This window comes from Telmatherina bonti, assembly GCF_933228915.1.
Source record: "Telmatherina bonti genome assembly, chromosome: 6".
Taxonomy (NCBI): Eukaryota; Metazoa; Chordata; class Actinopteri; order Atheriniformes; family Telmatherinidae; genus Telmatherina; species Telmatherina bonti.
In genome coordinates this window covers 6,436,851-6,458,789 of record NC_136624.1, presented here as the reverse complement: position 1 = coordinate 6,458,789, position 21,939 = coordinate 6,436,851, and the positions used below count along the sequence as shown (strand labels likewise).

At 44.3% G+C, this 21,939-nt stretch overlaps 1 protein-coding gene across 1 annotated transcript; it reads right to left on the bottom strand.

Moving 5' to 3' along the window:
- Positions 1–1,498: 1,498 nt before the first annotated feature.
- On the bottom strand, positions 1,499–21,939 carry acad9 (acyl-CoA dehydrogenase family, member 9). The gene is made up of 18 exons (XM_079242266.1): positions 21,667–21,939; positions 15,710–15,803; positions 15,350–15,451; positions 14,288–14,394; positions 14,118–14,218; positions 13,319–13,397; positions 13,072–13,243; positions 12,927–13,000; positions 8,732–8,807; positions 8,571–8,641; positions 8,378–8,497; positions 8,180–8,308; positions 6,851–6,930; positions 6,524–6,650; positions 6,357–6,434; positions 4,348–4,476; positions 2,012–2,084; positions 1,499–1,797 (listed from the first exon to the last, which is right to left on the bottom strand). Exons 1-18 carry the CDS (start codon positions 21,844–21,846, stop codon positions 1,697–1,699), a joined length of 1,893 nt encoding a protein of 630 aa, XP_079098392.1. The 5' UTR covers positions 21,847–21,939; the 3' UTR covers positions 1,499–1,696.

The following is a 21,939-nucleotide window of genomic DNA, read 5'->3' as shown; positions in this document are numbered from 1 at the left end:
TCTACGTATATTTCTCTTTATTTGACCGTTTCCATGACGGCGTCGTCTTGTTGAGGGTTTTACTTCACGTCGGTCAGCTCAGCTTGTTTTTAGATCAACTTAACATACCAACAATTAACTCCTGAATTTGTTTACAGTTACTGACTAAATACAGGCAAGAACTTTGACTAAAGTAAAAATGAAAGTTTAATATGGAATAAAACAACAATTCAGCTCTAAAGTCCAGCTCTGCGTTGCGTTGTAGGCGAGACGCTTCCCCCTCCTCTGGCTTGCATCAGTCTGTCCCAGGAGGATCTAATGTACAACGCTTCCAGTCGAAAGCACTGCAGAAATCTCATCCAGTATTATTAAATGATATCAACAGAAGCTAATACAAAATAAATTGGCCCATCTGTGACACCAGGCGAAGCTTTCTAAAGAAAACTCGGCCACGTTGTGGTTTTCTGCTGAAACTTTGCTGTGTAGGACGGGACAGCAGCTGTTGTGACGCATCACGACCCAAACCCAGCGGCTGAAGGTCCGGTCTGGAATAAAGCTCCAGACGGAGGAACTTCCCTTTAGGCTCCCATCACTTTAACCTTTTACTGCTTTTCACCCACGTGAAACCTAACCCCCCGCCACCCCGTCTGCAGCTCATCAGCTGCAGGACAAACGGTGTGATGTCGATCCTCAGGTGACGCGCTGCAGCAGGATCAGGTCCAAGCAGCCAGAGCTCCGTCCCACCGCTGGCAGGGGAAGCAGCCTGCTGGCAGCTGGAGCAGCAGCTCGGTGGAAATCCTGCAGTTCAGATGCCACATGAGAGGAAAGTCAGACAGAAGTCAGGCTTTCCTGAAAGACGAGCCTCAGAAGTATTCACTGCGGACACCGGGCCTGATGCTGGAGGTACACACTCAGAGACATTAAGCAGAGCGGCTCAGACTGTAGTGTGTGATATTAACTGGTTCGCTCAGAAACACGGCAGGTGAAGTAAACTCACGTCGTTGCTTTGACCTCGCAGCCCGGCATGCGTATGAGTCATACATTTCATATTGGTCGTGTTGGTTTTATACCAGAAACAGCTGCAGCTCTGTGTGTGTGTGTGTGTGTGTGTGTGTGTGTGTGTGTGTGTGTGTGTGTGTGTGTGTGTGTGTGTGGTGAAAAACAAGCGTCTCCAGATGATGCCTGAGCTCTTCCCGTCAGGCTGTTTTGTCTCTGCAGCCGACCCCTCCACTGTCGGTGAGGAACCTGGGAAATGCAGAGGAGAAGCTGAGGGCCGCTCCGGCTGCGGGCCAATCCCAGACTCTCCCCCCCGTCCAGCAAACACCCCCGCATGTGAGTTTCAGCCTCAGCTCAGACTGAAGAGGAGGCTCCAGCTCTGACGCGTTCCGTTACTTTCAGGACATTTGTTCCGCAGAACTCCTTCCTGTACAAGCGGACCGCGTTGCCACTGAGTGACGAGGAGAGGACCACCTCCGCTTTTCAAAGCAAGTATCCCACACACACACACACATCAGCCTTTCCAGAATATTTATATTAAAACCATGATCATCTACAGGGCTTTATTACAGCACAAAGTTAAAGAGCACTTATAGCCTCACCAGTTACCCGATGACGTCACTGTGTTAATATAATAAAGCTACTCGTTATAAATACAGCCAAAGAAACGGCACGAGAAGAACAGAAACGATGGTTGGGACCGACCAACACTGCAGGCGGATCAATATGTTCTCTCCAGAGGGTGAGAGCAGATGTAGGCTCTGTTGTCCAACACCGCCTTGGCGATCTTCTTGATGTTGGCATCGTTGTTCTCAGGAGCATCTGGAACGGAAGCAGAAGAAAGTTACCAACAAGCACTTTTATTTGTCACGGTGCTGCTGGTTCACCTGAGATGGAACCTGCAGCATTACAGAGCAAGCTGCGCTGTGAGGGGTGGTTTGTGGGCCGGGACGGGGGAATTCCACAGCACTCGCACGTCTTTGGCACCAACATGTTGTAAAAGCTGTTCTCAATTACTGCTTTGTGTTTCACTTACTCTTCTGCAGCTGAACCATCAGGTAGTTGTTCTTGAAGAAGACGTCGTTGCAGAAGGTGTTGGCGAGCAGCACCTGGTGGAGAGTCAACAACACGGGGAGATTCACCAAAAACCTTCAGCTGGGAAAGATTAAAGCACGGGACACAACTGCAAATCGTTTTCTCTTTGTTTTGCTCCACAAATGCACCGCAGCGCGGTGCCATCTGTACGGCCGAAGCTTCAAAAGAACGAGAGGTTTGGGAAGCCGCACGCAGCGGCTGGTCTCAGTCATGCAACGTCTTTCTGCATTTTTATCCGCAATAAGTCACAGAACTGAAGTGAAAATAGTTCACGTCGTCTCTTCTTCACACTTCATATTATCAAGATTTCCCAGAAGGCTTTGCTTTTACAGAGATTTACAGAAAATAAAGAACTCACAGTGAAAATGACCAAACATGTAAAAGTTCACATGCTAGTTTTAGCTGCTCTGCAGCTTGATGATGAATTAAATAATGTTATTCCAGTTTATCAAGACACTTGTTGTAAGCAGGTCAAACGATTTTATGAAAACAAAATACAGGATTTTCATGAATAAAATGGTCATGTTGTTAAGATAATAAAAAATAATAATCATAATTTTATTTCTAGGCGCCTTTCTAAACCCAAAGACACCTTACAAAGAGAATCATATGTGTCTGAATCACAGAATCTGAGACCATGGTCCTCAGCCGGAATAGGGTGGATTGTCCTCTCCGGGTCGGGAGTCAGGTCCTGCCTCAAGTGGAGGAGTTTAAATATCTCGGGGTCTTGTTCACGAGTGAGGGAAGGATGGAGCGTGAGATCAACAGACGGATCAATGCGGCGTCTGCAGTAATGCGGACTCTGCGCCGGTCTGTCGTGGTGAAGAAGGAGCTGAGCCAGAAGGCGAAGCTCTCGATTTATCAGTCGATCTACGTTCCTACCCTCACCTATGGTCATGAGCTGTGGGTCGTGACCGAAAGAAGGAGATCTCGTATACAGGCGGCTGAAATGAGTTTCCTCCGCAGGGTGGCCGGGCTCTCCCTTAGAGATAGGGTGAGGAGCTTGGTCATCCGGGAGGAGATCAGAGTAGAGCCGCTGCTCCTCCGCATCGAGAGGAACCAGTTGAGGTGGCTCGGGCATCTGGTCAGGATGCCTCCTGGACCTCCCTGGTGAGGTGTTTCAGGCACGTCCCTCTGGGAGGAGACCCCGGGGAAGACCCAGGACACGCTGGAGGGATTATATCTCTCGGCTGGCCTGGGAACACCTCGGGATTCCCCCCCCCCCACCCCCGCAGAGTTGGCAAATGTGGCTGGGGAGAGGGAAGTCTGGGCTTCCCTACTTAGCCTGCTGCCCCCGCGACCCGACCCCGGATAAGCGCCAGAAGATGGATGGAAATTAAAAAGGCGTCATGAAAAGATGACAGAATGAAGTAAGTCAAAGAGCTCATCCGATATCTGCTGATGCAAGAGCAGGCAGTCTTAGCGCTAGCTAAAACCCGCGGTTTTAGACATACACTCTAAAAGATGGGCAGAGCCTCCGTGATGTCACCCGTAGGTTTCTGAAGAGCTGAATCGAAGTTTGTTGGGCGGTTCCTACCGTCGCCATTTAGGCAGCGTCAAGTGGGTCGTCTCTCCCGGATAAAACAACAATGGGAGAGCTGAGAGGGGGGCTTTGATTGTGGGGGAGGATGACTGACAAACTCTGACCTGCCTGTAGCTACGAGCTAACTGAGCTAACCAGCTAACGGAGGGAAGCGGACTAAAAACTATGGTTGTTCTACGTTCCTCCTTCTTGCAGCGAGATATCGTGTACCTGTCAATCAAAAGGACACGCCCCTAATTATGCCAAATTTTTAGATTAAATTACTTTTAAACAGAGTTTAAAAGTAACTCTGTTTAAAACACACGCATCCACAGTTGTCATGAAGGTAAACCTGACCCAAGCAAACCTATTAAACCCAACCCAGAAATTAACATGTTTACAGCCTGGTTCTAAAATCCATTTTCAGTTTATAGGTCAGGTTTACCTTCATGACAATTGTGGGGGGAGTACATTTTTTTTCTTGCTTTTAGTGTTAGCCAAAATCAGCTTTTAAGAATTAAAAAGAAAATGATTTTCCATTAAACAAATCTTGAATATTTTTTAAATCTGTCCTGGACATATAAAAGATGACCCAAATTACTTCGAAGTGTTTTTAGTTTTTATGCAACATCAAATTGAAATTTATTATCTATTTCCACTTAACTGCTGTAAAAACTGAACTGCACTCTTAAGGCTGAACCAGCGTTTTAAGTCGCCTCTAGTCCAGGCTGTCAGGAGAGAAAACGTGGACACACCTCGTGGTCGTGGTTCCTGAGGCCGATGCTGATGGAGCGGCTGGCTCTGGACAGGACGGCTGTCATGGCGTACAGGTTGATCAGCACGTCGGCGACTCTCTTCAGGATCAGCTGCTCCTCCACTATAGTCTGAAATCACAGAGGAAAAAAGTCCAATTCACTCCGATTTAGTCTGAACTTCATCAGCTGGATCAGTAACTTAACACTAAAACATTTCAGCTGCTTTAAACAGAGGATGCAACAGATTTCTGTAACAAACTAACAAACCCAACGAGAACAGATTATTTCTCCGTAACAAACTGTGTGAAACTATGTTGGTGTGAGAATAAAGCTCCATCAGAGGTGGAAGCATCGCTACAGGTGCTGCCGTGTTCCAGTAACTCAGGAAGATATGAAGGATTTTACTGGATATGAAAGTAAATAACTGCTTGTAAATGAGGAGCAGGAGAGAAAAACCTGTATAAAAGCATGAAGCAACATGTGGACGTTATCTGCTCAAACATTCATGGAGCTGAAGTGAAGAAAGTTCCAGAGGTTTTACTGAAGAGGAAGCTGCTTTTCAGAGACGGATCGGGACACAACTCCGTCCCACTTGTCTTTAAACTCATCTCCAGCTCTTCTTCTTCTTCTGTGGTGGAGCTCTTCTTCTGGGTTGTTATTTTATCCAGATGTGGATAAAAAGTGGAAGAAACTGCAGAAATACAAGAGATACTTGCTGGAAATCTGAATGTCTCCTCCTAACGTCGCCTTCCATCAACTGATTTACATGATTGATCCTCATTTTATTTACGTAGAATTATGCTGACGTCACCATGGTAACACCCGTTTGACCAATCATCTACAGTCAGGAGGGAAGCAGAATGACTGACGTCTGTCTTCTGCCATTTAGGAACAGGAAACTGGTTCTGGAAGGAAACTGCTCCAAAGGGATTCTGGGAAATGGAGTTTTCCAGTACAGTTTTCCAGTTTTAACTGGTGGACAGACGTGGAGCCAGACAGCCAGACATCATGACTATGATGATGAAGCAGAGTTCAGCTTCTTCTGCTTCTGGTTCAGTGAATCCTGGTTGGAGATGATGAAACGTCCAGGTTTTTGCTTTCAGCTGAGCCGTGGTTGGTCCGCCTACATGCCGCGGGGGGCGGAACCATGGTTGATCCGCCTACATGCCGCGGGGGTCGGAGCCGTGGTTGGTCCGCCTACATGCCGCGGGGGGCGGAGCCGTGGTTGGTCCGCCTACATGCCGCGGGGGGCGGAGCCGTGGTTGATCCGCCTACATGTCGCGGGGGGCGGAGCCGTGGCTGCTCCGCCTACATGTCGCGGGGGGCGGAACCGTGGTTGGTCCGCCTACATGCCGCGGGGGGCGGAGCCATCGTTGATCCCCCTACATGCCGCGGGGGGCGGAGCCGTGGTTGGTCCGCCTACATGCCGCGGGGGGCGGAGCCGTGGTTGATCGGCCTACATGCCGCGGGGGGCGGAGCCGTGGTTGATCCGCCTACATGCCGCGGGGGGCGGAGCCGTGGTTGATCCGCCTACATGCCGCGGGGGGCGGAGCCATGGTTGATCCGCCTACATGCCGCGGGGGGCGGAGCCATGGTTGATCCGCCTACATGCCACGGGGGGCGGAGCCGTGGTTGATCCGCCTACATGCCGCGGGGTGGAGCCGTGGTTGATCCGCCTACATGCTGCAGGGGACGGAGCCGGGATTTATGTTCACCTGATCTTTCACTGTTTGTTGACAGAAACGGTTTTGTTGAGCTAAGATTCTGGACTTTGATTGGACGAACCAGACCCCATGTGACTCCGTGTGGAACTGGATGTGAACCCCGTCGCTCCCAGTTCCGTTCAGAGCTAAACGGGTTCAGCTTTCAAGCTTTTTCCAGATGTTCAAATGTTTAAAGAGGGAAACAAACTCATTTCTAACTAAATCAAACACACATTGTTTTTATTTTTGGAAAGCTGTGATGCTGAACAGCATACGTTCCTGCCGTCACCATAGCAACAGCCTTACCTTCCCGTATCTGTACAGCAGGCTCTCCACGGTCGATCCAAAATGATGGACGTTCTGCTCAAACTTCTTTGCACTTTCCTTCAGACGGAGGCAGAGAACAGCTCTGCATCAGGAAAACAACTCGTATGACGAGAAAGGAAAGACGAAACCTGATGAAAATGTCTCACCGCCAAGCTGGGATGCACCACTCCATCCTTCCCTGTCAGGCCCAGGTCCACCGATGCGCCCAGTGACGTCCTCAGCTTCTTTCCAACCATCCCCATCGCCATGACGATATTCCCTCTCTTCATCTCCCTGCGAGCAGCATAAAGGAAAACACCACACTTAGAATAAACCACCTCATATGTCAAACTTTTCACAGGTTTTTCTGGAACACAAGCGAAACGGATTCACTCAACTTTGAATTAAACACAAAAAAATCCCTCTAATTTCTATCGAAGAGTTAAATCCAGGCACATCTCCTCATAACAACACAGAGTAGCATGTAAACGTACTTTATCTTCCCAGTCAGGACTTTGCCGGCGTACTGCATCCCCGTCAGGGCGACGTACATCCTCAGGATCTCATTGGTTCCCTGCAGGACACAGTTTAATCAGGATTAAACTAAAACCAGTTTATTCTGTCGGAGGACGGTTGAAAACTCGATTCACCTCATTTACATTCATCAGACTTGTTCAAATTCACCAAAACTAACATAAAATGCTGTCTGCATGTGACTGAACTTCACTGGATGCCATAGACCAGGAGTGTCCAGCTCCGGTCTTCAGGGGCCACAATCCTGCAGGTTTTCCATGTATTCCTGCTCCAACATGCCTGACTCAGACTAATCAGTCCGTGTGCAGATTGGGATTGGCTGTCGGATCCATTTAATGGAAGCAGGTGTGTTGGAACAGGAATAAAACCTGCAGGACAGCGGCCTGAAAGGACTCTGCCACAGGCTGGGTAAAAGGGCTCAATCCACACACCTGTGGCGCCACCTGCTGGACACTCGGAATAAAACTAGTTTTGTTTTTTCAACCTGAACCCGCCTGGAGAATCTGAAGCTTTTAGTCCCAGTCAGCCTGCAGACATGATGTTTCCATGGCGACGTGATGTTTTCAGTCTCAGCGGTCAGATTTTTAGGTGATCTTAATCCTTAAAACTCTGAGCCATATTGCTATTCTTGTTTTGTTTTTGTTTTTTTTTTTACCAAAGACATCAAGTAGAATTTGAATAATTTCAATCCCAGTGAGCTTGCAGACATGATGTTTAACAACATGTCAGATTCTGAGGCTAAAATGTAAAATCTACCTGCTATCCTCACTGCAGCACCTCCACCTCAGCTGCATCCCAAACGTCTTCTTGGCTTTATTCCAGCCATAGAGGATCATTATTTTCCTGCTTTTCTCATCACTTGTTGATCTTTGGCTGCTCCTGATTGGACGTTACCGTCAGTTTAAGCTCTCTGATCGGTGGAAAGTCTGACAGGAAGTGTCTTCATCATCATGTCCAGGTGAAAATAGAGGTCTCTTAGCAACATGGTAGTGATGGTGATGAAGATGTGATAAATAATGATGGATTTACCATCTAGAGTCTCTGAATAAACACTACATGTTGTGTCTGGATTGTAAACCTCCTGGACGGATAAAAATGCTGGAAAACCTCCGTAGATCAGCTGAAAGGTCACATATCCATCACCGAGTTAAACACTGCTGTTCCTGAGACTCTGATGATGACAGGAGATGTGACCCTAAATGGGTTCATTTCTCTTCAACCTGTTCAAACCTCTGCTGGTCAGATATTTGTGTAAACTGGAAGTTAGAACCAGTGAATGAGTTTCATACCTCAAAGATGGGAAGGATGCGACAGTCCCTGACGTAGCGCTCGAAGGGGTAGTTCTTGGTATAACCCAGACCCCCGAGAACCTGCAGAGCCTCGCTGACACATATCCAGCCTCCCTCCGAACTGAAGACCTGCACAGACCGACACACGTCAGGCATGTTGCTCCACAGGAACACTGTACGGAAACAAAGCTGTCTGACCTTGACCATGGCCGCCTCCAGAGAACAGTCTGGAACTCCCGGTCTGTCCATCATCCCCGCCGTCAGGTACGCCATGCTCTCCATCACAAAGGCGTTGAGAGCCATGACCGCAAACTTCTCCTGCAGCAACAGCAGCAACAGTCTGTCAAGTCAGCGAGAAACGGAGCTGTGCTTCCTGAGAGGGAGAGCGTACCTGGATCAAACCGAAGTCGCTCAGGCTCCGGTTGAACTGCTTCCTGGTGGCGGCGTACTCAGAGGTCAATTCTACAGGGAGTCAGACGGCGAGACAACAGCAGTGAAGAAATCCTCCAGAACCGCCATCAGCAGCTGGTCTCGGTTAAAACCAGTCGTTACCTATGAGCTTTTTGATCATCCCAGCAGAGGAGCTGCCCATGCTGAACCTGCCCGAGTTCAGGATGTTCATGGCAATCTGTCCACACAGCAGCAAGGCCAACGCCGCCGTTCCATCCCAGGATGACGTGGGAATAGGAACACAGTCATGCCGTCAGTACTGAGTCATACAGAGCTGCCGGTTGTGACTGAATGGTGCAGATCTGTTAGTTAGTTAGCATGAAAAAGGCTTTTTAACTGCTGCATTAAACCTGAATCTGACTGCAGCAACTCATCCGGAGGGAAAAGCTGGACGCGCGGCTGGAGGAACATGTGGCTACGGTGCTGTGAAAACGTGTTCACCTCCTTCCTGTCACACTGAAACGTTTCAGATTAACACATTTTATCAGACAAACAAACAAAAAAACGCTGTTTAAAGCCAACAGGTTTGTTAGCCTTTCCAACAGATGCCGAAGCAACATGTTTATAAATAACCCATCTTACGCGACAAAAACTCTTTCATTTGGACGAGACTGACATGATTTCATGATAAAAAACTAAATGAGAAACACACTTAAAGGAAGAAAAAACTTTTAGCCTTCATGACGGTGTGAGAAAGTATTTTAACCCGGAACCGAATTACTGCTCGTTCCACCTGCAGCAGCAGCGTGTGTGATACCCACAGACCGTATCAGAAAGATGGACGGAGCCTCCGGAGGTTAAAAGTGAAATCTATACAGAATTGCATAAACCTGCAGTTCCCCCTTCATCCACTAGGGGCTGCAAAACAGAGCAAATCCCCATAGACTCCCATGTTAAAAAGACCAACTTCACAGCAGAAATAAACATGTTTACAGCCTGGTTCAAAAATCCATTTTCGGTTTTTAGGTCAGGTTTACCTTCAAGACAACTGTGGGGGGAGTGAATTTTTTTTCTAACTCGCCAGTTTAAAAGTAATTTAATCTCGAAGTTCGGCATATTTAGGGGCGTGTCCTTTTGATTAACAGGTACCTGATCTCCTCAGTCTCGTCAGAAGAACGTAGAACAACCGCGGTTTTTAGCCGGTTAACAACGTGACTTAGCTTTAGCCCGCTTACCTCCGTTAGCTGGTTAGCTCCTGTTATCTCCGGGTTAGCTCGGTTAGCTCTTAGCTACAGGCAGCTCGGAGTTCGCTCGATGTCAACCATCCACCATGACGCTCACAGCCCCCCTCTCAGCTCCACCTCTTTGCCCATATTTGTATTTTGCAGGCGAGACGACACGCATGCCCCTGCCAAGATGGTGATGGTAGGAACCGCCCACCGAGCTTCAATTCAGCTCTTCCGAAACCTACGGGTGACGTCACGGAGGCTCCGCCCATCTCTTCATATACAGTCTATGGTGATAGCTGGCAACGAGTCTTTAACACAACTGGAGGAATTCTGGCCACTCTTCTCCACAGAGCTGCTGTAACTCCGCCACATGGAGGCTTTTCCAGCATGAGCTGCCTCTTTAACGTCCCACCACGGCATCTAAACTGGATTCTAGTCTGGACTTTGACTCCAAATCCTTCATTTAGTTTGTTTGGAAGCGTTGGGAAGTGGACTTGAGGACGTGTTTCGGGTCGTTGTCCTGTAGCAGATCTACAGCGAACTCGAGCTTGATGTGACAAACTGATGGCCAAACGTCGTCCTTGAAGCGGCGGAGATGATGGCTCCATCGATCCCAGCAGGCGGTCCAGGTCCTGAAGCCGCCCCAGACCATCACACTACCACCACCATGGTCCTGGCACGATGTTCTCCATTTACGTCAGACACACAGCGTCAACCCAAAGAACGATTTTCCAGAAGTCTTCAGGATCATCCAGACGTTTGGCAGATGTGAGACGAGTCTTTGTGGTCAGTCATGGTTCTGGCCTTGGAAATCTCCCATGATGCATTTCTGCCCAGTTGTTGAATCATGAACACTGAGTTCATAACCTGCGGTTATTCACATGTTCTTCAGTGGCCTTCTGGACGAGTCGTCGTCGTTGTTTTTTGGCGAAATGTTGGAAAGCCGACAACAGCGAGGAGGGTTTGAGTAATTTTTCACATCTAGATGTACAAAACTTCTTTTCTTTAATAAATAAAATCAGTTTAAAAACTGTAGTTTTATTTGTTTTGTCTAATATTAAACTGTGTGATGATCTGAAACATTTCAGTGCGACAAATAGTAAGAAATCAGGAACTGGTCGGTAATATGAGAGGAGCTGAACGCAGCTGAAACAAACATCTAGACGCCGCGGACGGGAAGGAAAGCATTCACGATTAAAAACATTTTAATAACATGATGTCATGTAGGGTTAATCCAGCGACTCCCAAACGTTTTGAGCCACAACCTCAAAGTAATTGACCAATGGCATGAGCGGAGCCAGCAACTCATTTCTAACCAATCAGAAGTGAGCTTGGAACGCGATGGTAAAGAGTTACGTCACATCTGGGGTGGGGGGGGTGAGTTAGTGGCGCCCAAAGAAGCTGTCCCAGTTAGAAGGTGGCTGGATTAATAACTTATTATCACAGACGCCGTCGCAAACAGGTTCAGAAACGAACCAGGAGGAGGCGGAGGTTTGGTGAAGCTGAACCACATCAGACCCGTTTCAGGGTCCAGCCTCCTCTCTTGGCATGGTAGATAATCTGCTATGAAGCGAAGCGGCCTGAAATCTCAGACAGAAATAATCTGGAAGTAGAGCTGGGCGATACATAGAATATACTGGAGATATCGTGGCTAGTCCCCTGTGGAATATAGAAAATGTCTATATTCGTCATATTCGAGTATCCTGTTGTCACGCAGTTGTTTTTAGCTGTGGGCGGGGTTTCCTCCCTCCTCCTCGACTCTCTGCACCGCTTTGCCCAGAGAGTTAAAGCAAGCGCTCCTAGCTATGTACATAACGTGAGCTACGTGCTACGTCATGAGAGGCAGCGTGGAGCAGCTTTTCTAGCAGAGAACTCCGGTAGCAGCGCGAGTTACAAAAAATGGAGAGAGAATTTCTTCCAAAGAAAAACAGTACAGGATCCATCATCTGGCGGTGGTTTGGATACCGGAGAGAGGATGTTGACCAAACAACTGTCGTATGCAAAGTATGTCGCAAAAGTGTTGCTGCAAAAGGTCGTAGTACCACAAATTTAAAATGACATGTTTCTGCCTTTAACTGTTCAATAAATACAGTTTTGACCAATTTGCTTCATTACAATTTCATCCTTTTGGCATGAATGTTTAAAATCAGCATATCTTAATGCAGTATGAACAATTATGTTTTAATGTAGACACAAAATCATCTCACTGATGTGATTGTATGCACCAAAGCATTCATTCAAGGCTAAGGTAAGTATCGAGATATATATATTTATAATATATATATATATATATATATATATATATATATATATATTACTAAAAGGTCATATCGCCCAGCCTTATTTGGAAGATTATGTTTGAGGTTAAAGGCAAAGTATGTACGATTTCAGTGCGATTCTTTCCACCACCAGGTGGCAAACACCAGGTTGTGAGCAAAACCACAAAACTGCTACCTCCACAAAGGACCAAAGGTTGGCAGTAATGAGCAAAACTGACCCCTCCTCCTTGCCAGCTCCAATGAGGGCAGGAATCGCTTGTGAGCTGTAGCTCAGAGCCGCTCTGCAATAAATGGGCTTATACTCCCCCTACTGGTGGAAAAAAAGTACTTTTTTTTTTTTAGTGGTCAGAAAATATTCAAGAAGGGTCTTTGTCATTAATTAAACTTGTAATTTAATAACACATCAAAAATGGACAGACTGGAACCTACATGTTTAAAAAAACTAATTATGATTGTAGTTACTTTTTCAGATAACTTATTTTTAAAAATATTGAAAATCTTACATACTCTACCTTTAAAGTAGGAAAAAATTCCAGGTTTCTTTTTTTTCGCTCTATTTTTTGATTTAACAAAAAAAAACAAAAAACGCTGCATCGAGCAGTTTCTGAAGAATCTGAAGGAATCTCTGTGCACCGGGCAGAAATGCAGAAGAGCAGCTGGAATCCTGCATCGGACCAGAACGGGACCTCCTCTCCTAAAACTCCAGCTGCTCTCCTCACCAGGCAGATGTTAAAGGGAGACGATGCTAAACATCATCCTGGAACGACGTTTCACAGACGTGTTTCTGCAGATCCACCCCACCACTTTCATCACCTGGTCTCCAGAAAACACCACAAACATCTAGTTTACCTTGAATCCGCTTCCGACTTCTCCGATTACGTTTTCAAGCGGCACCGGGACGTTGTCGAAGGACACCTCACAAGCTAGAAAAGATGAGAAGTCGCGGTGTGATGGACGCCGTGGAGGTAAAACCGGCAGAGAGACCAGGACTTACTGTTGGAACCCCGGATGCCCAGTTTGTCCTCAGGTTTGCCACTGGAGATGCCTCCGAACGCCCTCTCCACGATGAAGGCAGAGATCTTGTCTTTCTTCACGCCGTCCACCTCCACCTCAGTCCTGGCAAACACCGTCATGATGTCCGCCATCCCTCCGTTGGAGATCCAGATCTGAGCGGGAAATCAGGCAAACATGGAAGCTCCAACGTTTCAGGAGAACTGTGGGAGGAGCCGGACCCCACTCACCTTGGAGCCGTTGATCAGGTAATGTTTTCCGTCCTCAGACAGGGTGGCGCGGGTCTGGATGGAAGCCGCATCGCTTCCGCTGGAACAGTGACGTCAGAGTGCCGTTAGGTCATAAAGAGCTCCTGTCTGATTGGCTGGATGGTGGCGTGGGCCGTCTTTGGACCTGAACGTCTCTTGTTGTGTGAATCAGTAGCCGTTAGTGAATATTCCTGATCCAGCGCTCTACACACAACAACACGGCTGTCTAAAGCGCTACCAGTAAAGAAAAACCCCAGTAAAACCACAGCGGGAAGACCAGCGACGATCAGCTGGAAACGGGAAAAGTAAAAACCGGGCGAAAGCCGGAAGAAAAAAGTCTTTTAGACATTCATTGTTTTACAGTAAATATCGAAGCGCGTCAACGTTTCGGATCCGGAACAGGGAAAGCCGGACCAGTAAACGCCCGGTAAACCCGGTAAACTTCCCAACACACTCAGTACACACACCTGGTAAACGCCCCAACGCACTCAGTAAACGCCCCAACACACGCTTGTCCACCTTCCACACCCTCCCGACGGATGTGCCGAAAGGCTCTAAAAGGCACAGCGCTCTGCTGCAACAACGCTTGGCAGCCGATGAGTTCATGAAAGTAAAATATGAGGAGCACCCGAGGGAGAGACTTCCTGAAGAAAGCAGGACTACGCGTGTTCACGATGTGACGTCTAAATAAAGTTATAACAGTAAGTTCCAGCTTGTTTTACCACGCAGCACTGGAAGGTTTTCTGAGCGAAACATGAAAATGAGACGTGAGACTTTTTACCTTCCAGGTTCAGTTAGGCAGAAAGCTGCGATGTGCTCTCCTGACGCCAGTTTGGGAAGATACTTCTGCTTCTGGGCTTCATTTCCTGCCATCAGAATACCCTGAAACAACAAACAGCTGCTAGAACTTCCCCTAGAACTGCCTCAAACCAGACCCCCACAGACCTTTACCTTCAGCCCGATGGCTTGATGTGCTGCCAGAGTCACCGCGATGGAGCCGTCTAACGCGATGATCTCGTTCAGACGGGCGTACATGGTGTTGGACAAGCCCAGACCACCTGGGATTACAGAAGACCTGATCTTTATACTGCAGCTACACCTCACAGAAACATTCAACTCCAACATTTACATATAAAATATCATTTCAGACAAAAACATCAAATATGGAGATGAAGCTACAATATAATCATCTCATTATATTCCAGATTACATCATGTCTCATTATATTACTTTACATTAATATATTATATTAAAATATATTACATTACATTATCTGATATTATATTATTTTTTATTATATTATATGACATCACATTAATGTATTATATTATATTACAATATATTACATGATCTTATCTTACATTACATTATACCATATCTCATATTATATTATATTATTTTATTTTATTACATTATATTACTTTCTCTTATCTTACATTACATTATACTATATCTAAAATTATGTTATATTAAATTACATTATTTGAGATTACATTAAATTATAATATATTTTTTATTACATTATATTACATCATCTTATCTTACATTATACTATATTTTATATTATATATCATGTTATTTTTTTATAACATTATATTACTTTATCTTTTCTTACATTATATTATATCATTGTACATTATACTATATCTTATCTTATATTATTTTTCATTACATTATATTACTTTATCTTACCTAAAATAACATTATATTATATTATAGTATAGTATAGTATAGTATAGTATAGTATAGTATATTATAGTATAGTATAGTATAGTATATTATATTAGATGTTATAATGAATTATACTATTGAAATATATGATAACTATGAATTATACATTATATTATACTATATTATCATATATTATATTATGAAAAAGCAGGATCCTCTGCTGCCCACCTTGATCCCATTGGGGGAAGTTAGTTATTCTGATGGAAGTGGAAACAGCATGTATGAAATGTTGTTTTTAGCCAGTGGCTTCAGATGAGACGTCGTTAACAAGCATCACCTCACCGTACTCCTCAGGAATCATGATCCCAAACAGTCCCAGCTCCTTCAAGCCATCCAGAGTCTCTGGAGGGATCTTGGCTTCCTGGTCTATCTTCGCTGAGTCCACTGCAAATACAAGATAATTAAACCGGGTTTTTACATAAATTATACATTTAACAAAATAAAAAGTTTGAAAAAAATTTAATTAAAATAAAATTGAATAAAAATGTGAATTTAAATTACATTAATATAAAATCTTTATGAATAAAGAATAATATAAAATCAAACAAAAATTAAATTAAAAAGAAATAAAAGTAAAAATAACATAAAACTAAACATAAAAAAGTTTAAACAAACAAAATACAATAGTTAACCCTTTCTTACCCTCTTCACTGAAGAATTTCTCCACCGGTGCCACAAACTGCTTGATCTCGTCCAGCTCTTCATTTCCAATCTCTGGATAAGGAAAAACCTCCGACTGAAAAAAACAAGAGATTTTATATTTACAGTAAAAAGTCACGTTGTTTTCATCTGATTCATCGGTTAAATGGAAATCTAAAAAGGAAACTTCATGACAAGAGGAAGAAAATGAGCAGATATGATGTAACTAAACGGTTCTGGTTGTTCTCTGTAATCACCTCCGGGTTCTGTTTCTGTTAGAGTTTATCTGTCTGTTTGTCTGCAATGCCACGCAAAAACTACTGGACGGACGTTCACGATGTGTTTCTGAAAACTAGTACAGGAACAACATTCTGGATACCACCATCCAGAAAAGGAAGAACATTCTGGATACTACCATCCAGAACAGGAACAATGTTCTGGATACTACCATCCAGAACAGGAACAATGTTCTGGATACTACCATCCAGAACAGGAACAATGTTCTGGATACTACCATCCAGAACAGGAACAATGTTCTGGATACTACCATCCAGAACAGGAACAATGTTCTGGATACTACCATCCAGAACAGGAACAACATTCTGGATACTACCGTGCAGAACAGGAACAACATTCTGGATACTACCGTGCAGAACAGGAACAACATTCTGGATACTACCGTGCAGAACAGGAACAACATTCTGGATACTACCATCCAGAAAAGGAAGAACATTCTGGATACTACCATCCAGAACAGGAACAATGTTCTGGATACTACCATCCAGAACAGGAACAACATTCTGGATACTACCGTGCAGAACAGGAACAACATTCTGGATACTACCGTTCAGAACAGGAACAACATTCTGGATACTACCATCCAGAACAGGAACAACATTCTGGATACTACCGTGCAGAACAGGAACAACATTCTTGATACTACCATCCAGAACAGGAACAACATTCTGGATACTACCATCCAGAACAGGAACAACATTCTAGCTACTACCATCCAGAACAGGAACAACATTCTGGATACTACCGTGCAGAACAGGAACAACATTCTGGATACTACCATCCAGAACAGGAACAACATTCTGGATACTGCCATCCAAAACAGGAACAACATTCTGGATACAACCATCCAGAACAGGAACAACTTTCTAGATACTACCAGCCAGAACAGGAAAAACATTCTAGATACTACCATCCAGAACAGGAACAACATCCTGGATACTACCATCCAGAACAGGAAAAACATTCTAGATACTACCATGCAGAACAGGAACAACATTCTGGATACTACCGTGCAGAACAGGAACAACATCCTGGATACTACCATCCAGAACAGGAACAACATTCTGGATACTACCATTCAGAAAAGGAAGAACATTCTGGATACTACCATCCAGAACAGGAACAACTTTCTAGATACTACCAGCCAGAACAGGAAAAACATTCTAGATACTACCATCCAGAACAGGAACAACATCCTGGATACTACCATCCAGAACAGGAAAAACATTCTAGATACTACCATGCAGAACAGGAACAACATTCTAGCTACTACCATCCAGAACAGGAACAACATCCTGGATACTACCATCCAGAACAGGAACAACATTCTGGATACTACCATTCAGAAAAGGAAGAACATTCTGGATACTACCATCCAGAAAAGGAAGAACATTCTGGATACTACCATCCAGAACAGGAACAATGTTCTGGATACTACCATCCAGAACAGGAACAATGTTCTGGATACTACCATCCAGAACAGGAACAATGTTCTGGATACTACCATCCAGAACAGGAACAACATTCTGGATACTACCGTGCAGAACAGGAACAACATTCTGGATACTACCGTGCAGAACAGGAACAACATTCTGGATACTACCGTGCAGAACAGGAACAACATTCTGGATACTACCATCCAGAACAGGAACAACATTCTAGCTACTACCATCCAGAACAGGAACAACATTCTGGATACTACCATCCAGAACAGGAACAATGTTCTGGATACTACCATCCAGAACAGGAACAACATTCTGGATCCTACCGTTCAGAACAGGAACAACATTCTGGATACTACCGTTCAGAACAGGAACAACATTCTGGATACTACCGTGCAGAACAGGAACAACATTCTGGATACTACCATCCAGAACAGGAACAATATTCTGGATACTACCGTGCAGAACAGGAACAACATTCTGGATACTACCGTTCAGAACAGGAACAACATTCTGGATACTACCGTGCAGAACAGGAACAACATTCTGGATACTACCATCCAGAACAGGAACAACATTCTGGATACTACCATGCAGAACAGGAACAACATTCTGGATACTACCGTTCAGAACAGGAACAACATTCTGGATACTACCGTGCAGAACAGGAACAACATTCTGGATACTACCGTTCAGAACAGGAACAACATTCTGGATACTACCGTGCAGAACAGGAACAACATTCTGGATACTACCATCCAGAACAGGAACAACATTCTGGATACTACCGTGCAGAACAGGAACAACATTCTGGATACTACCATCCAGAACAGGAACAACATTCTGGATACTACCATCCAGAAAAGGAAGAACATTCTGGATACTACCATCCAGAACAGGAACAATGTTCTGGATACTACCATCCAGAACAGGAACAACATTCTGGATACTACCATCCAGAACAGGAACAACATTCTGGATACTACCGTGCAGAACAGGAACAACATTCTGGATACTACCGTTCAGAACAGGAACAACATTCTGGATACTACCGTACAGAACAGGAACAACATTCTGGATACTACCATCCAGAACAGGAACAACATTCTGGATACTACCGTGCAGAACAGGAACAACATTCTGGATACTACCATCCAGAACAGGAACAACATTCTGGATACTACCATCCAGAAAAGGAAGAACATTCTGGATACTACCATCCAGAACAGGAACAATGTTCTGGATACTACCATCCAGAACAGGAACAACATTCTGGATACCACCATCCAGAAAAGGAAGAACATTCTGGATACTACCATCCAGAACAGGAACAATGTTCTGGATACTACCATCCAGAACAGGAACAACATTCTGGATACTACCGTGCAGAACAGGAACAACATTCTGGATACTACCGTTCAGAACAGGAACAACATTCTGGATACTACCATCCAGAACAGGAACAACATTCTGGATACTACCGTGCAGAACAGGAACAACATTCTTGATACTACCATCCAGAACAGGAACAACATTCTGGATACTACCATCCAGAACAGGAACAACATTCTAGCTACTACCATCCAGAACAGGAACAACATTCTGGATACTACCGTGCAGAACAGGAACAACATTCTGGATACTACCATCCAGAACAGGAACAACATTCTGGATACTGCCATCCAAAACAGGAACAACATTCTGGATACAACCATCCAGAACAGGAACAACTTTCTAGATACTACCAGCCAGAACAGGAAAAACATTCTAGATACTACCATCCAGAACAGGAACAACATCCTGGATACTACCATCCAGAACAGGAAAAACATTCTAGATACTACCATGCAGACCAGGAACAACATTCTAGCTACTACCATCCAGAACAGGAACAACATCCTGGATACTACCATCCAGAACAGGAACAACATTCTGGATACTACCATTCAGAACAGGAACAACATTCTGGATACTACCATCCAGAACAGGAACAACATTCTGGATACTACCATCCAGAACAGGAACAACATTCTGGATACTACCATTCAGAACAGGAACAACATTCTGGATACCACCATCCAGAACAGGAACAACATCCTGGATACTACCATCCAGAACAGGAACAACATTCTGGATAAAATATTACAGGTACTTTCATTAGAATCTTACAGTTACCATCTTTTACTTTGTTGACACATTTTCCAGATTCTTCCTGTTGCCAGACTGGATTCTGTGGTGGACCAGTTTCAGTCCCTGGTGTTTGACACGCTGGTCTACACAGCTGAGCAGTTCTTTTACTCATTAAATAACAAACAGACCCTCAGTTTCGGGTTAAATGAAGATTTATTTCCCTGAATCCCAGAACGTTTTTCCTCCTCTCTGATGTTTCGCTTTGGACGTGGATGGTTTATTGCAGATGTCCCCAACCCTGGTCCTCAAGGACTGGTGTCCTGCAGGTTTTCCAAGTGTCGCTGCTGGAACACACCTGACTCACATTCAGACAAGCTCTGCCCATGTCTGCTAAATGCACATGCACATTTGAATCAGACGTGTTGCAGCTGGGACACTTGGAAAACCTGCAGGACACTGGTCCTCGCTGTCCAGGATTGGGGATCCCTGGTTTATTGGACCCAGTCGGCTTCCGTCTGCCATGGCTGTGTTAAGATTTTACATTCTCGTATGTCACCGCGTTCACTCTAGTATATCACCGTGTGCCCCAAACTTTTCTGTTTTAACACTTCCTTTTGTTATTAAACCAAAGTTTTCTTCTTATCCGCCCTATATGATAAACAGCTGAGCGGCAGCAGACATGGGAAGTGCTGCGGATTGTTTAATGCAAGCCTGACTCGGTCACTGACACAAAAATAAACCTAAAACCCCTTATGAGGCTGAAATTAGCTTCCGATTCGCAGCTTCCGATTCGCAATATGTGTAAAGGGCAATTCCACTGAATTTTTCGGAAACAACACCACATTAGACCATGTCCTGACAAAAAACTACAACACTTAGACTCTTCAAACCTGGGGTAAAATATTCCACATACTATGCAGATTCAATAAAACATAGTGTCTGATTTGTGAAACCTTTATTCTATTTGTGAAAATGCAAATAAGGCTCATTTTATGACATTTTTGGCATGTGGACCACATTACACCAGGTCCTGACAAAAAAACTACAACACTTAGACTCTTCAAATCTGGACTGGAATATTCTAAATAATATGCAGATTCATCAAAACATAGTCTCTGATTTGTGAAACCTTTATTCTATTTGTGAAATTAATTCATTTTGTGACAAGCGAAATTATGGAATTTTTTTATATTGTACAAACTTTAACCCATTTGATATTTTGTTTTGCAGATTATCATCTTGTATCAAATTACAGTTTTGTAATACAAGACAAAGTCATACTTTTTCGTTCTCATTTTTAAACAACAAAATTAAATGTAAATGTTTGTATTATGTGAATCTTGAAGCATGCTTGTAATATTTCCCCATTATCCAGCATGTCATTTTTTATACAATAAGTAGTGTTTTTAATTCCACTGTGTAACACACAGTAGCTGTGTGAGGCAACTGATGTTATCACTCTCTTGCAGTACATTGAAGACACCAATCTTTCTTGTAGTTAAATGTGTTTTAAAGTTATGACAAAATTATATGAGTCAAATGTCATTCTTACTTGTTTGCCCCAGTATATCTGGAACCGTAACATATTAAAACATCTCTTTTATTTATCTTTACAGCTGCAGTTGGTGAGCCTTATTTGCATTTTCACAAATAGAATAAAGGTTTCAGAAATCAGAGACTATATTTTGATGAATCTGCATATTATTTAGAATATTCCAGTCCAGATTTGAAGAGTCTAAGTGTTGTAGTTTTTTGTCAGGACCTGGTGTAATGTGGTCCACATGCCAAAAATGTCATAAAATGAGCCTTATTTGCATTTTCACAAATAGAATAAAGGTTTCACAAATCAGACACTATGTTTTATTGAATCTGCATAGTATGTGGAATATTTTAGCCCAGGTTTGAAGAGTCTAAGTGTTGTAGTTTTTTGTCAGGACATGGTCTAATGTGGTGTTGTTTCCGAAAAATTCAGTGGAATTGCCCTTTACAGATATTGCGAATCGGAAGCTAATTTCAGCCTCGTAAACCCCTTTTCACTTGTCTCTAACCCAAACACAACCCTGACAGGTCCTCCGTCTGCAGGTGAGTTACCTTGTTCACCTGGCCGAGGAACAGATCCTTTGCATAGGCCAGATTTCTGGAACTAGTTCTGATGTTCCTCCGCTGCGGAAGCCGAAGCACTCCTTTCGCAGAGTGTCTTAGATGACCGGAAATGAGCTGCTTCCCGGCGGGAAAAGTTCTGGACAAGACCAGGAATCTGTTCACATTCATCTTTCCTTCTCTACAACCTTCTACTTCTGACAGTCCATGGATGAATTACTAAACACTGCCAGGCCACCTTTCACCCCTTTCTGGAACACACTG

What these genes read in the sequence shown, in the direction of transcription:
- acad9 (XM_079242266.1), bottom strand. Translation starts at nt 21,846, where the DNA reads ATGAATGTGAACAGATTCCTGGTCTTGTCCAGAACTTTTCCCGCCGGG. An exon ending in TGGAGGCGGCCATGGTCAAG is followed by an intron (nt 8,309 to 8,377) that starts GTCAGACAGCTT and finishes CGGTCTGTGCAG; the next exon opens with GTCTTCAGTTCGGAGGGAGG. An exon ending in GCATCCTTCCCATCTTTGAG is followed by an intron (nt 6,931 to 8,179) that starts GTATGAAACTCA and finishes TGTGTCCTGCAG; the next exon opens with GGAACCAATGAGATCCTGAG.